General features: G+C 50.7%; 1 protein-coding gene across 6 annotated transcripts in view; it reads right to left on the reverse strand.

The window, feature by feature from the left end:
• Positions 1 to 642: 642 nt before the first annotated feature.
• Positions 643 to 12571, reverse strand: part of ADCK5 (aarF domain containing kinase 5) — a 311405-nt gene continuing 299476 nt past the window's right edge. For all 6 annotated transcript variants that reach the window (XM_085604359.1, XM_085604361.1, XM_085604360.1 and 3 more), the window contains one exon: positions 643 to 943. In XM_085604359.1, the coding sequence (XP_085460485.1) occupies positions 838 to 943 (106 nt within the window). In that variant the 3' untranslated portion in view covers positions 643 to 837. The remainder of the gene's footprint in view (positions 944 to 12571) is intronic.

The raw sequence follows: 12571 nt of genomic DNA on the forward strand, positions 1-12571 counted from the left end.
TCTAACTCGGGGATTGTGCCCACGGGGTTGGTTAGCTCATGTGGTCAGAATACTGTCACGTCGAGCAGGGCATCGGGGTCGTGGTGCTATCATCCCGTTATCCCCCGGACAGGCTCAGATAGTGGAAAATGCCGACGTCAGAACCGCACTAGTTTATGAGTGGTGGTTTGTTGCCCGAGAAAGCATTTGAGGGGATAGGGCTTCGCAAATGGAGTTGTAAAGTGGTGACGAGTCTGAGTTATGCTGCAAAGGCGGGGGTACTTTCACCGCAGGGATAGGAGTGTATACTGTAAATGGAGACAGATGTGCTGTCATTGAAATGAGCTTCACACACCAAAGACAAATGTAACTGACTGATGAGATCTTATTGTTGATTTGATTATAAAAGATAAATAAAGTAAAAAAAAAAAAAAAGGGAGCGATTTAGCCTGACCAGTGCTTCTTGCCAGTATTGTTTTAGAGACGGCCACAAATACCATGTGTTAAGATGTCCTGGTCTATCGCAATACTCCATTACTTCCCAGTGATCACGTCCTCTCTTCTTGATAATCATTCCAACCTTGTTCCATTCCACACAGTCACTGCTGCTCAAGTACAAAAATAAATCGCTACAAGGTTAGAAGGCAAGAAATGACTTGGGTGTCGTAATACAATAAACCCTTTTATTGTCCAGCATGAAAGCCAAACTCGACTATGCTGGCTTCCAAGTGGAGGATATACAACTTGGAACTTTAACAGTGTGAGGTCAGAGAACCCCTCAAGTCCTTTCCTTGAATTTTTAGCCCAGACACAAGTTCAGTGAGATTCTGGAACCCCTTCGTCTCCGCCGACTTTCCGCTACGAGTGCAGGTATTCCTGGATCTGGTCACTGTGGACGATTAAACCAGAGTAAGCCAGAAGGTGAAGAAGCGTGGCAGTCATCTTCATGGTGAGGATCTCTAACCTAGGAGAGAAACAGGGTTATTGAAATAGAGACAGCAAAGACGTTAGAGGTCAAGAACGAGTACTGCTGAGCACTGAGTGGGGCATGTCATGGACTAGCAGAGTAAGATCATAAACACAGATGGAGCTGCTCGGGGGCGGACAGAGCTGTGGTTGGACATGGGGAGCACAGACAGAGCTAATGTCTGGCCTTAGAAGAACAGGCAAAGCTGAGGTCAGGGCTCAGGAGCAGTGAGAGAGCGGAGGTTGGGTGAGAGCTGTGTCACATTGATGGAGCAGCGCGGCTGAGAGGAGCGGACTGATCAGAAGTCAGGGCTGAGGAACAATGGCTAAGAGAGGCCAGCAAGACCAATATAGATATCAATTGTTGTTACGGTATTCAGAACAGCTCTCAAGAGGGTGATGATGGCATCAGGTCAGAAATGAGATGCCTTTAGTAATCATGGTGGTTTCAAGGTTTCACAGCAGCAGGATGTCCCCGAGGACGAGAACAGCATATGCACAAGTGTTTGTGAACCAAGATCTTAAGTGATTGTGGTAGAGTGGCTGATTTGGTTTGTCCAAGCACAGCTAGTAGAGTGTGACTGCGGAGGACAAAGGAACACTGGATAGAAGTACCAGTGATGATACGGCACAGCTCTCCTTCATCACAGCCCTGGTCCCGGACAATCAGACTTGTCTAAGCGGCACTGAGCATAAGCAGTTACCACCCCAACAGCTGCTTCTCTGAAATCTACAGCTCACACCTCAACCGGTTTATCTCTTGGGATCATCCATTCTAGAACGGATTCTTAGTTTTGCAAACAACGCATCCCGGTTGATAAATAAGGGCACAGAGGTGGTCCTTGTAGGAATCACTTAGAACCTTTTTAGGTAGGATGGTACATAGTAGCTTGTAGGACAGAGTTAAGCAGCTAAACTCAAACATACAGGTCATCCATAAGTATCTCCCTACAGAAATGTTGACGTGCACCTACCTAGGCCACTATAACACACTTGTTCCCTAGGACTGGAGCCAGAAGGGAACATTAACCCAGTCTTACAGCAAGTGGAAAGTGAGTTGGGTTTGGCTTGATTTCCAAATGTATTTATTAGCATTTTTCAATAATCAAACAATACAGCACAAAACTCACCGAGCCAGTAACAATAATAGAAAACATACTTGCAGCACAGGGTCTCCCCAACTCTCAGAGGATCTCAAGAAATAATCAATATATGCTGTATTGGGTCCGGTGCGGGAAGGGAGGGGAGGGGGGAGCTAGGCCTGCGACACGTGTGAAAACTGGAAGGCTCACATCTATAAACAAATTGTCTGGGAGGGACCCACCAGACACCCACCATTTACTCTCTCAGCCATATCGTCCTCGGTCCCCGTCACAAACCTCCAACAATATTATGGGGAGGGGGGTATTAGCTACTCAGCCACGCTAGAGCACTTCCGGGCCTGCCACCACCATCGGGGGGCAGGGGAGGACCATCGCAGCCACATGCGACCCCGGAGCCGATTCATCTTCCCCTTCCACTGTCCTCCCCCAGGTGGTCCCCCATCGCACCCCACAACTCAAAGTCTCTCTGCATCTTCATCCATGCAAATCTTTTTGAACCTACATTCTTCAGGCACCGCCCATTCCAGCAGATTGGTTCTGCATGTGCCCTGCGTGGGAGGGCTGGACGTGCCTCATGAATATTGAAACTATTCACAAATACCAAAGGAACCAACAGCGGCCGACCACGGTTAAGCACTTCAATTCCACTTGTTTCATGCAATACACTTAGGTGCAACTACTCCCAGCACCCGCCGTCGATCGATGCCACTGTTTCGAAAGAGTTCATGGATAAGGAAGGTGCACTCAGAAGGAAGTCATTCAAAAAGACAGCTATAATCCATAAATCTTCTTTATTCAAAAGTGTCATTTAAAACTGGCACACAGCCAGATTGTTTCGTTCCTTGATGACAAAAGGGACTTCATCAGGGCTTAGAAGTAAAATGAGGATGAAGGATTGTGACGACCAATATATAGTATTCGTGTCGTCCAGAAAGTAAGGTCACATCAAGGTAAAATATTAATGTATCCAATGGTATCAAATAGATCTTGTATTCTTCGGTATATATCGATTGTACATATGTCATCCATATGTTCGTAACTCAACAGAAATCGCAAGAGTCCCGCAGTTCACTCACAATCAGAGAAGAATATTTTTTTTTAATTCCTACTGAGAAATCTATGCGACGCAGAGGATGCGATGAACAGCATAATAACCGGCAGCAAACGGCTGCCTAAGAATAGAAGCTCCATTTGAAACCATTGGATACATTCAGATTTTACCTTGATGTGACCTTACTTTCTTACTTTAAAAGAGAAGAATCTCAGCCAGGAAGCAGCTCTACGAAAGCGACTTATGATATGATAAAATAAATAAAAGAATTTGACTGTGATAAAATGTATAAAATATAATGTCAGAGTGGAAGGAAGGCGATTCCATCCTCCGCTCATTGATCACTGGGAAGAGCTGGCATCATAGATTGAAAACCGAAATGAAATACTGGCTTCCATCAGCCTCGCTCCGTTCTCCTTCTCTCGCTCTTATCTTTTTCATCTTCTCCCCTAATCATTTTTACACCTGGTTTTTTGGGTCACACGCCCGCTTTCTCTCTCCTCTCTTGCCTCAGCCTGTTTCCTTTCACCACTTTCTCTTCTCCTCCTTCCTGCCTCTTCTCTTCCCCCTCCTTCCTCTTGCCTTTCTCTCCTCGATCCATACCGTTCTTTCCCCCACTCTCTTTGCTATCCCAGTGTCTGCCTTCTTCAGCAACTTATGGAGCAGAATTAGAACTTCAGCTGACACAAACCTCGAGTGTCCGACTCTCTTTTGCCCCCTTTTTTTCTTAATGACATTTTTCCCCGAACCTCCGAGCCCAGTGCATTCCAGTGGCAACGTCACACGAGATGATGCTTGTCACAAATATGACCCCTAAAGTACTCCGAGGCACGATGCCCCGGCTTTAAAGTGCCAGTGAATACATGTTTCCCATTCGCAGAAATGCAGAGACGCGAAGCACCAGCGGGCACTTTCCAGTCAGCCGACTCTGTTCCAGTGCTCTTGAGACCGAAGGCTTCCCTGCGGGCCTTCCTGGTGATCGGGTCAGTGCAAAGAGGACGCGGCGGGTCCTGGAGAGCGGAGTCCCGCGTGTCCCCGCCAGGGAGCTCCTTTATTTCGCTGCCGCGGCCACGAGTCCGATCTACAGCCTCAGCTTCCCACACGCAAGCAGGTGAGCCGCACGGTGCCAGCCCCGCCATGATCTGCTGCAGCTCCTGCCGCAGGTCATGACGTCATGTCGGGCCCCGTGACCTCACGCCACATTGTACCATTAAGCTCTGAAGCCTCTCATTGCTGCAGCTCCTGCCGCAGGACATGACGTCATGTCGGGCCCCGTGGCCTCACGCCACATTGTACCATTAAGCTCTGAAGCCTCTCATTGCTGCAACTCCTGCCGCAGGACATGACGTCATGTCGGGCCCCGTGGCCTCACGCCACATTCTACCATTAAGCTCTGAAGCCTCTCAGCAGGGGGAGCCCCAATCCTGAACAGGGGTGAGCGCATCACGTGCGCAATGAGTTCCGCAGTTTTATTTACGCAGCGCTATAAACCAGGGTCGGATTGGGATCACAATTCGGCCCGGGCACTGCCAAAAAAGTGGCCCAAGTTCCTGGATCACGCCGTTCACGAAACGTCTCATTGGGCTAATTTTTAGAGAAATGTTTAATAAACGATGTATTTTAAAGTTATAGAGCCAGAAACATTGGTGGAAACTAGAAGCACTACATTTTGGCTGGGCGAGTGAGGTGAAATAATATGGCTATGTTTGCCACCAGGCCTTTTTTTAAACCAGCATTTCCAGTATTTTAATGCCCTTGCCAGTACGAAAATGAAGAACAAGCATTGAAAATGCAATAGATCTCGCCTTTGATGAAGTTAAAGCCATTTGCTTTGCTAATGGTATTCTATAGCAACGCAAATGGCTTTACCTTAATAAAAGGCGAGACCTATTGCATTTTCAATGCTTGTTCTTGGTATATTCACATCTTCCTCTGCCTAGATACTGAGTGGTTCCCAATTGAACAAATAAGCTGTCTGGGCCTTATCAGATTTGGTTGCAAAAACTAGGAATGCCCTTCCCTTTGAATTCTTCTCTCTCTGAAAACACTCACAAACTGACTTTGTAACATTAGATCTGTTAGTCAAGCTGACTTTTAAACAATTTCCTATTCCAGGACAACGTCTCAGTTATTTGTCAGCTTTCCAAATCTCAAATAAAATGAATCTAGAGCCCAAAAGTTTTAGAACAAAATCAAAAACTAGCCTGTGGCTAATAAAAACAAGTTACAGTGTACAATACACTGAACAATATCCTCAAATTTCCTAAAACTTTTGTGAAATTCTTTTTGAAAGTGTAGGAGAGATCAAATGTTTTGCATCCTTGTGGCCCAAACGTAAATTCTTTTTATAGAAGGGCAAAAGCAAAGAATGTCATACCTCAGTCAGATGGGTCAACATGTTAGGGAGTTGGACTTGATAGGAGTGAAGGAAAGGTCCGTCATTTGCTGGTGAGGTGCTGAGCAGACAAGGCACCATACTGGCATTCTTGTGCATTCTTACCGCCCTGTTTGGAGACAGCACGGTGCGCGGGAGGCAGCCCTGCACGTGGACTGACATGCATCCAGATTACCTGACACTCACACACTGCCTCACTGGCACTGTGGCCTACCAGGAGCTTTCAGTCGGGCCTACACATCAGCAGCCAAACCATCAGATGCACGTCGGCATCTCAGCACACAGGGAGTCCTGTGGCTTACCAGGAGCCTACAGTCGGGCCTACACATCAGCAGCCAAACCAGCAGATGCACGTCGGCATCTCAGCGCACAGGGAGTCCTGTGGCTTACCAGGAGCCTTCAGTCGGGCCTACACATCAGCAACAAACCAGCAGATGCGCGTCGGCATCTCAGCGCACAGGGAGTCCTGTGGCTTACCAGGAGCCTACAGTCGGGCCTACACATCAGCAGCCAAACCAGCAGATGCACGTCGGCATCTCAGCGCACAGGGAGTCCTGTGGCTTACCAGCAGCCTTCAGTCGGGCCTACACATCAGCAACAAACCAGCAGACGCACGTCGGCATCTCAGCGCACAGGGAGTCCTGTGGCTTACCAGGAGCCTTCAGTCGGGCCTACACATCAGCAGCCAAACCAGCAGATGCACGTCGGCATCTCAGCGCACAGGGAGTCCTGTGGCTTACCAGGAGCCTTCAGTCGGGCCTACACATCAGCAACAAACCAGCAGACGCACGTCGGCATCTCAGCGCACAGGGAGTCCTGTGGCTTACCAGGAGCCTTCAGTCGGGCCTACACATCAGCAACAAACCAGCAGATGCACGTCGGCATCTCAGCGCACAGGGAGTCCTGTGGCTTACCAGGAGCCTTCAGTCGGGCCTACACATCAGCAACAAACCAGCAGATGCGCGTCGGCATCTCAGCGCACAGGGAGTCCTGTGGCTTACCAGCAGCCTTCAGTCGGGCCTACACATCAGCAGCCAAACCAGCAGATGCACATCGGCATCTCAGCACACAGGGAGTCCTGTGGCTTACCAGCAGCCTTCAGTCGGGCATACACATCAGCAGCCAAACCAGCAGATGCACGTCGGCATCTCAGAGCACAGGGAGTCCTGTGGCTTACCAGGAGCCTTCAGTCGGGCCTACACATCAGCAACAAACCAGCAGACGCACGTCGGCATCTCAGCGCACAGGGAGTCCTGTGGCTTACCAGGAGCCTTCAGTCGGGCCTACACATCAGCAACAAACCAGCAGATGCACGTCGGCATCTCAGCGCACAGGGAGTCCTGTGGCTTACCAGGAGCCTTCAGTCGGGCCTACACATCAGCAACAAACCAGCAGATGCGCGTCGGCATCTCAGCGCACAGGGAGTCCTGTGGCTTACCAGCAGCCTTCAGTCGGGCCTACACATCAGCAGCCAAACCAGCAGATGCACATCGGCATCTCAGCACACAGGGAGTCCTGTGGCTTACCAGCAGCCTTCAGTCGGGCATACACATCAGCAGCCAAACCAGCAGATGCACGTCGGCATCTCAGAGCACAGGGAGTCCTGTGGCTTACCAGCAGCCTTCAGTCGGGCCTACACATCAGCAACAAACCAGCAGATGCACATCGGCATCTCAGCGCACAGGGAATCCTGTGGCTTACCAGGAGCCTTCAGTCGGGCCTACACATCAGCAGCCAAACCAGCAGATGCACGTCGGCATCTCAGCGCACAGGGAGTCCTGTGGCTTACCAGCAGCCTTCAGTCGGGCCTACACATCAGCAGCCAACCAGCAGATGCACGTCGGCATCTCAGCGCACTGGGAGTCCTGTGGCTTACCAGCAGCCTTCAGCCGGGCCTACACATCAGCAACAAACCAGCAGATGCACGTCGGCATCTCAGCGCACAGGGAGTCCTGTGGCTTACCAGCAGCCTTCAGTCGGGCCTACACATCAGCAGCCAAACCAGCAGATGCGCGTCGGCATCTCAGCGCACAGGGAGTCCTGTGGCTTACCAGGAGCCTTCAGTCAGGCCTACACATCAGCAGCCAAACCAGCAGATGCACGTCGGCATCTCAGCGCACAGGGAGTCCTGTGGCTTACCAGCAGCCTTCAGTTGGGCCTACACATCAGCAGCCAAACCAGCAGATGCACGTCGGCATCTCAGCGCACTGGGAGTCCTGTGGCTTACCAGGAGCCTTCAGTCAGGCCTACACATCAGCAGCCAAACCAGCAGATGCACGTCGGCATCTCAGCGCACAGGGAGTCCTGTGGCTTACCAGCAGCCTTCAGTCGGGCCTACACATCAGCAACAAACCAGCAGATGCGCGTCGGCATCTCAGCGCACAGGGAGTCCTGTGGCTTACCAGGAGCCTTCAGTCAGGCCTACACATCAGCAGCCAAACCAGCAGATGCACGTCGGCATCTCAGCGCACAGGGAGTCCTGTGGCTTACCAGGAGCCTTCAGTCGGGCCTACACATCAGCAGCCAAACCAGCAGATGCGCGTCGGCATCTCAGCGCACAGGGAGTCCTGTGGCTTACCAGGAGCCTTCAGTCAGGCCTACACATCAGCAGCCAAACCAGCAGATGCGCGTCGGCATCTCAGCGCACAGGGAGTCCTGTGGCTTACCAGGAGCCTTCAGTCGGGCCTACACATCAGCAGCCAAACCAGCAGATGCACGTCGGCATCTCAGCGCACAGGGAGTCCTGTGGCTTACCAGCAGCCTTCAGTCGGGCCTACACATCAGCAGCCAAACCAGCAGATGCGCGTCAGCATCTCAGCGCACAGGGAGTCCTGTTACTTACCAGGAGCCTTCAGTCAGGCCTACACATCAGCAGCCAAACCAGCAGATGCACGTCGGCATCTCAGCGCACAGGGAGTCCTGTGGCTTACCAGGAGCCTTCAGTCGGGCCTACACATCAGCAGCCAAACCAGCAGATGCGCGTCGGCATCTCAGCGCACAGGGAGTCCTGTGGCTTACCAGGAGCCTTCAGTCAGGCCTACACATCAGCAGCCAAACCAGCAGATGCGCGTCGGCATCTCAGCGCACAGGGAGTCCTGTGGCTTACCAGGAGCCTTCAGTCGGGCCTACACATCAGCAGCCAAACCAGCAGATGCACGTCGGCATCTCAGCGCACAGGGAGTCCTGTGGCTTACCAGCAGCCTTCAGTCGGGCCTACACATCAGCAGCCAAACCAGCAGATGCGCGTCAGCATCTCAGCGCAAAGGGAGTCCTGTTACTTACCAGGAGCCTTCAGTCAGGCCTACACATCAGCAACAAACCAGCAGATGCGCGTCGGCATCTCAGCGCACAGGGAGTCCTGTGGCTTACCAGCAGCCTTCAGTCGGGCCTACACATCAGCAGCCAAACCAGCAGATGCACATCGGCATCTCAGCGCACAGGGAGTCCTGTGGCTTACCAGCAGTCTTCAGTCGGGCCTACACATCAGCAGCCAAACCAGCAGATGCACGTCGGCATCCAAGCGCACAGGGAGTCCTGTGGCTTACCAGCAGCCTTCAGTCGGGCCTACACATCAGCAGCAAACCAGCAGATGCACGTCGGCATCTCAGCGCACAGGGAGTCCTGTGGCTTACCAGCAGCCTTCAGTCGGACCTACACATCAGCAGCAAACCAGCAGATGCACGTCGGCATCTCAGCGCACAGGGAGTCCTGTGGCTTACTAGCAGCCTTCAGTCGGACCTACACATCAGCAACAAACCAGCAGATGCGCGTCGGCATCTCAGCGCACAGGGAGTCCTGTGGCTTACCAGGAGCCTTCAGTTGGGCCTACACATCAGCAACAAACTAGCAGATGCGCGTCGGCATCTCAGCGCACAGGGAGTCCTGTGGCTTACCAGGAGCCTTCAGTCGGGCCTACACATCAGCAACAAACCAGCAGACGCGCGTCAGCATCTCAGCGCACAGGGCGTCCTGTGCACGGCCTCCCAGGTCTGGTCACTGCCAGCTAGTCGTGCATTCCGCCCGCAGTATCATGACTTTATAGTATTAACCAGCCTCCAGGTGTGCACGTAAGTGTTCTAGTTCCCGTAAAAAGAGCAACGAGCGTAGGACCTAGACTGAAAGCACATGTATAAACTGCTTGCAAAAAGGATATATGTCTTGAAAAAAATACAGGGTCGAACAACCCCGAGCGAAACATCTGCCGATCTTTCCCATGTAACCAATGTGAATGTTCATGTCACCAATGAATGCAGTCTCCGGGCTGGTGACAGCGCCGCTATTTTGTGTTGAAAAAAACACTTTTGAAATCGTCGGATGTTAGTGTGCTATGGCTCGTTTTTCTCTACAACATAGGTATCTAAGCCTCCTGTGATTTTTTTTTTTTTTAATAGTTTGACCACTTGGGGGCATGAAGACCGACGTAGACACATTAGGAAGGATTTCTCCGCAGAGATTCCAAGGATTGAATGGGTTCTGGGTCGCTTCTCTTCCCCCCTTTAATCGGAGTTGCTCCACAGAGGGGTGAAGGCGAAGCAGACAAGAAGCCACCCTCCCCTTTATCCGCCCATCCCCTGTCTCCCGAGTCCTTATCTGTCTGTCTAATGTTCTCCTATCCACTGATGTCTGTCTAATTATAGGTCTGTGTGAGTGCGTGCATGCATCGGGACAGTGCCTGTATGTAGGTTGGTATGTGCACATGCATGGGCGCAGGGCTTTAAGTGTGATGAAAAAACAGAGGGGGGGGGGGTCTCTCAAAGGGGCATGGCCACTGTAATTAAGGGTGCGGCTTAAAAGTGTAAGCTCACAATCAGGGCTTTTAGCATAGTGTGCCGCGGGGCTTGTATTTAGCTGTTTCTGTCATTGCATCCGGATATATGATACAACAAGTAGCCTCATACCTACAACAAGTCAGGACTATTGGCTTTATCAATGGCTGTTAGTTGCTGAACATAAATAAGCAGCAACTATGGTTTGTATAAAAAATTGAAAAAGCTTCCACTTCAAGCCCTGGTGACACCACGACAACGTTGCTGCTCCTGAGTTTCAAAAAGAGAAGGGAAATCCAAAGAGAAAATGACTCTAAAGGATTCCCTTCTCCTACAACGCTCCCCTGGCATGGTGTCATGCCAACTTCTCCGCTAGTTAGAAGTGAGCAGTGTGAACAGCGCACATCGATGTGCCTGCTGTCGGCAGTCCGGAAAAAAACAGACCGCCTGTGCCAGGGCCAAAACAGAGCCCCGTAGAGACCCGTTTCGAAGAACCACTTTAGAAAACTGCCGGTGCTCAGCACCGGTGAGACCCGGCCCACTTAAAGCCCTGCATGGGCGTATGCAAGGTCGTCTTTGTGTATGAATGAATATCCGGAGGTCTGGTATTCTTTGAGAATGAGTGTGTGTAGGTCTCACACATGCCAACCTGTGGGGCACCTAGGAGAGCGAAGCGGATTTTTTGTAAAGAACTAAGTGAGATAAAGTTAGTGTTGCTAGTAACTTGCATTGGCGTGGTTTATCATCATTTTAGCATAAAACATAATTTTTTCTTAAACTAAAAAAAAAAATGTAATTTAAAAAAAAAGAAGTGGTCTGCCTAAGACTACCGTCGAAGGCGTGGAGTATCGGCTGTTGGTTGCCCCGTGGCCTTCTCTGGAGAGGACCCTGCACGTCAGCTCACATCCGGTAAAGAGAAGACGACTTCTGGCTCACAATACACTAAGACTTAAGTCTTAAGTGAATGCGGCCCGGAAGTGACACAGTAGACCCACTGACGCAGGGTTGAAGAGCCTTTGCTGCAGACAGCTCCTGAAGAATGTGCGCACGTCACCATTAGACTGCCACGGGTCACGGCCGCGTATTTTTTAATACCCGTGTGTCTTGCTGCACAAAGCGTTTTTGTTACATACCATGATTCTCATAAATGTACATGGCACAGCCGGGATCCATTACTGGAATACTCTGGGGTACTGTACGTCGATGTAATGTAATGTAAGACAGTCTTGTAACGCGCATCTATCACCCTACGGGTATCTTGGCGCTAGAACTAAGCTGGAGGAAGAAAAACTTTAACCAATCCAGTGTTCACATCCTTAGAACAAGAAAGAAGAAGAGACAGAGGAAGAAAAAGGCTAACCAGAGGTACAGGACTAGGAGGTCATAGGTCCCTCCCTCGGAAAGAGCCAGGTTATAAGACTCCGCCTAAAATCCATCAAGGAGTTGGCTTGTCTGATATTCAGAGGGAGGTCATTCCAGCAGCGCATAGCCACTGTACTAAAAGCCCTACCCCCCTTCCTATTCTTCTTAACTCTGCCAGTATTTAGCAGAGAGGCATGCGAGGAGCGTAAGGTTCTTTGAGGCTTATACCAGGACAGTCTCTCCTGCAGGGAGATAGGGCCAAGTCCATGTGCCGCTCTAAAGGCAATGCATAGGGACTTAAACATGACTCTCTCTTTTATGGGGAGCCAGTGGAGCTCTTGTAGCGCCAACGTGGTAGAGGAGCAGCGTTTCCTGTTCAGTGCTAGTTTGGCTGCCATAGGCTGGACCCTCTGCAAGCTCTGATAGATGTAAAGAGGAGCTCCCAAATATAGAGAATTGCAGTAGTCCAGCCTACTCAAGATAATACTGCGTACCACCATCGGTCTATCCTCTATAGGCAAAAGAGGCAGAATCTGTCGTAGAGCCTTCAGAAGGGCAAAACACACCCCAGTGTTTTTTTTGGCTTGGGAGGCCATTTGAAGATTGTCATCAAACATGACCCCCAGATTCCGTATCGTTGTCACAGGGGCGATGGGATCCGCCTCTGGGGTCAGTCTGAGATCAAAAGGCATATCTCTCACTCCCGCCGAGGGACAGTAGATCACCTCTGTCTTTCCTCCATTAAATTGCAGGGAGTTATCCCTTAGCCATTCTGAGGTCTGTCGCATACATTTCTGAAAGCTGTCCACCGTCAGTGCGCCCTTCCCCTCCAGAGAAAACACCAGTTGGGTGTCGTCAGCATAGTTGACCAAATCAATCCCATGCAACTTGATGATAGAAATTAGTGGCTGCAAGAAGATAGTGAAGAGGATGGGACTGATGGCCGATC

The sequence above is a fragment of the Triturus cristatus genome, chromosome 5_1 (genome assembly GCF_964204655.1).
Source record: "Triturus cristatus chromosome 5_1, aTriCri1.1, whole genome shotgun sequence".
Taxonomy (NCBI): Eukaryota; Metazoa; Chordata; class Amphibia; order Caudata; family Salamandridae; genus Triturus; species Triturus cristatus.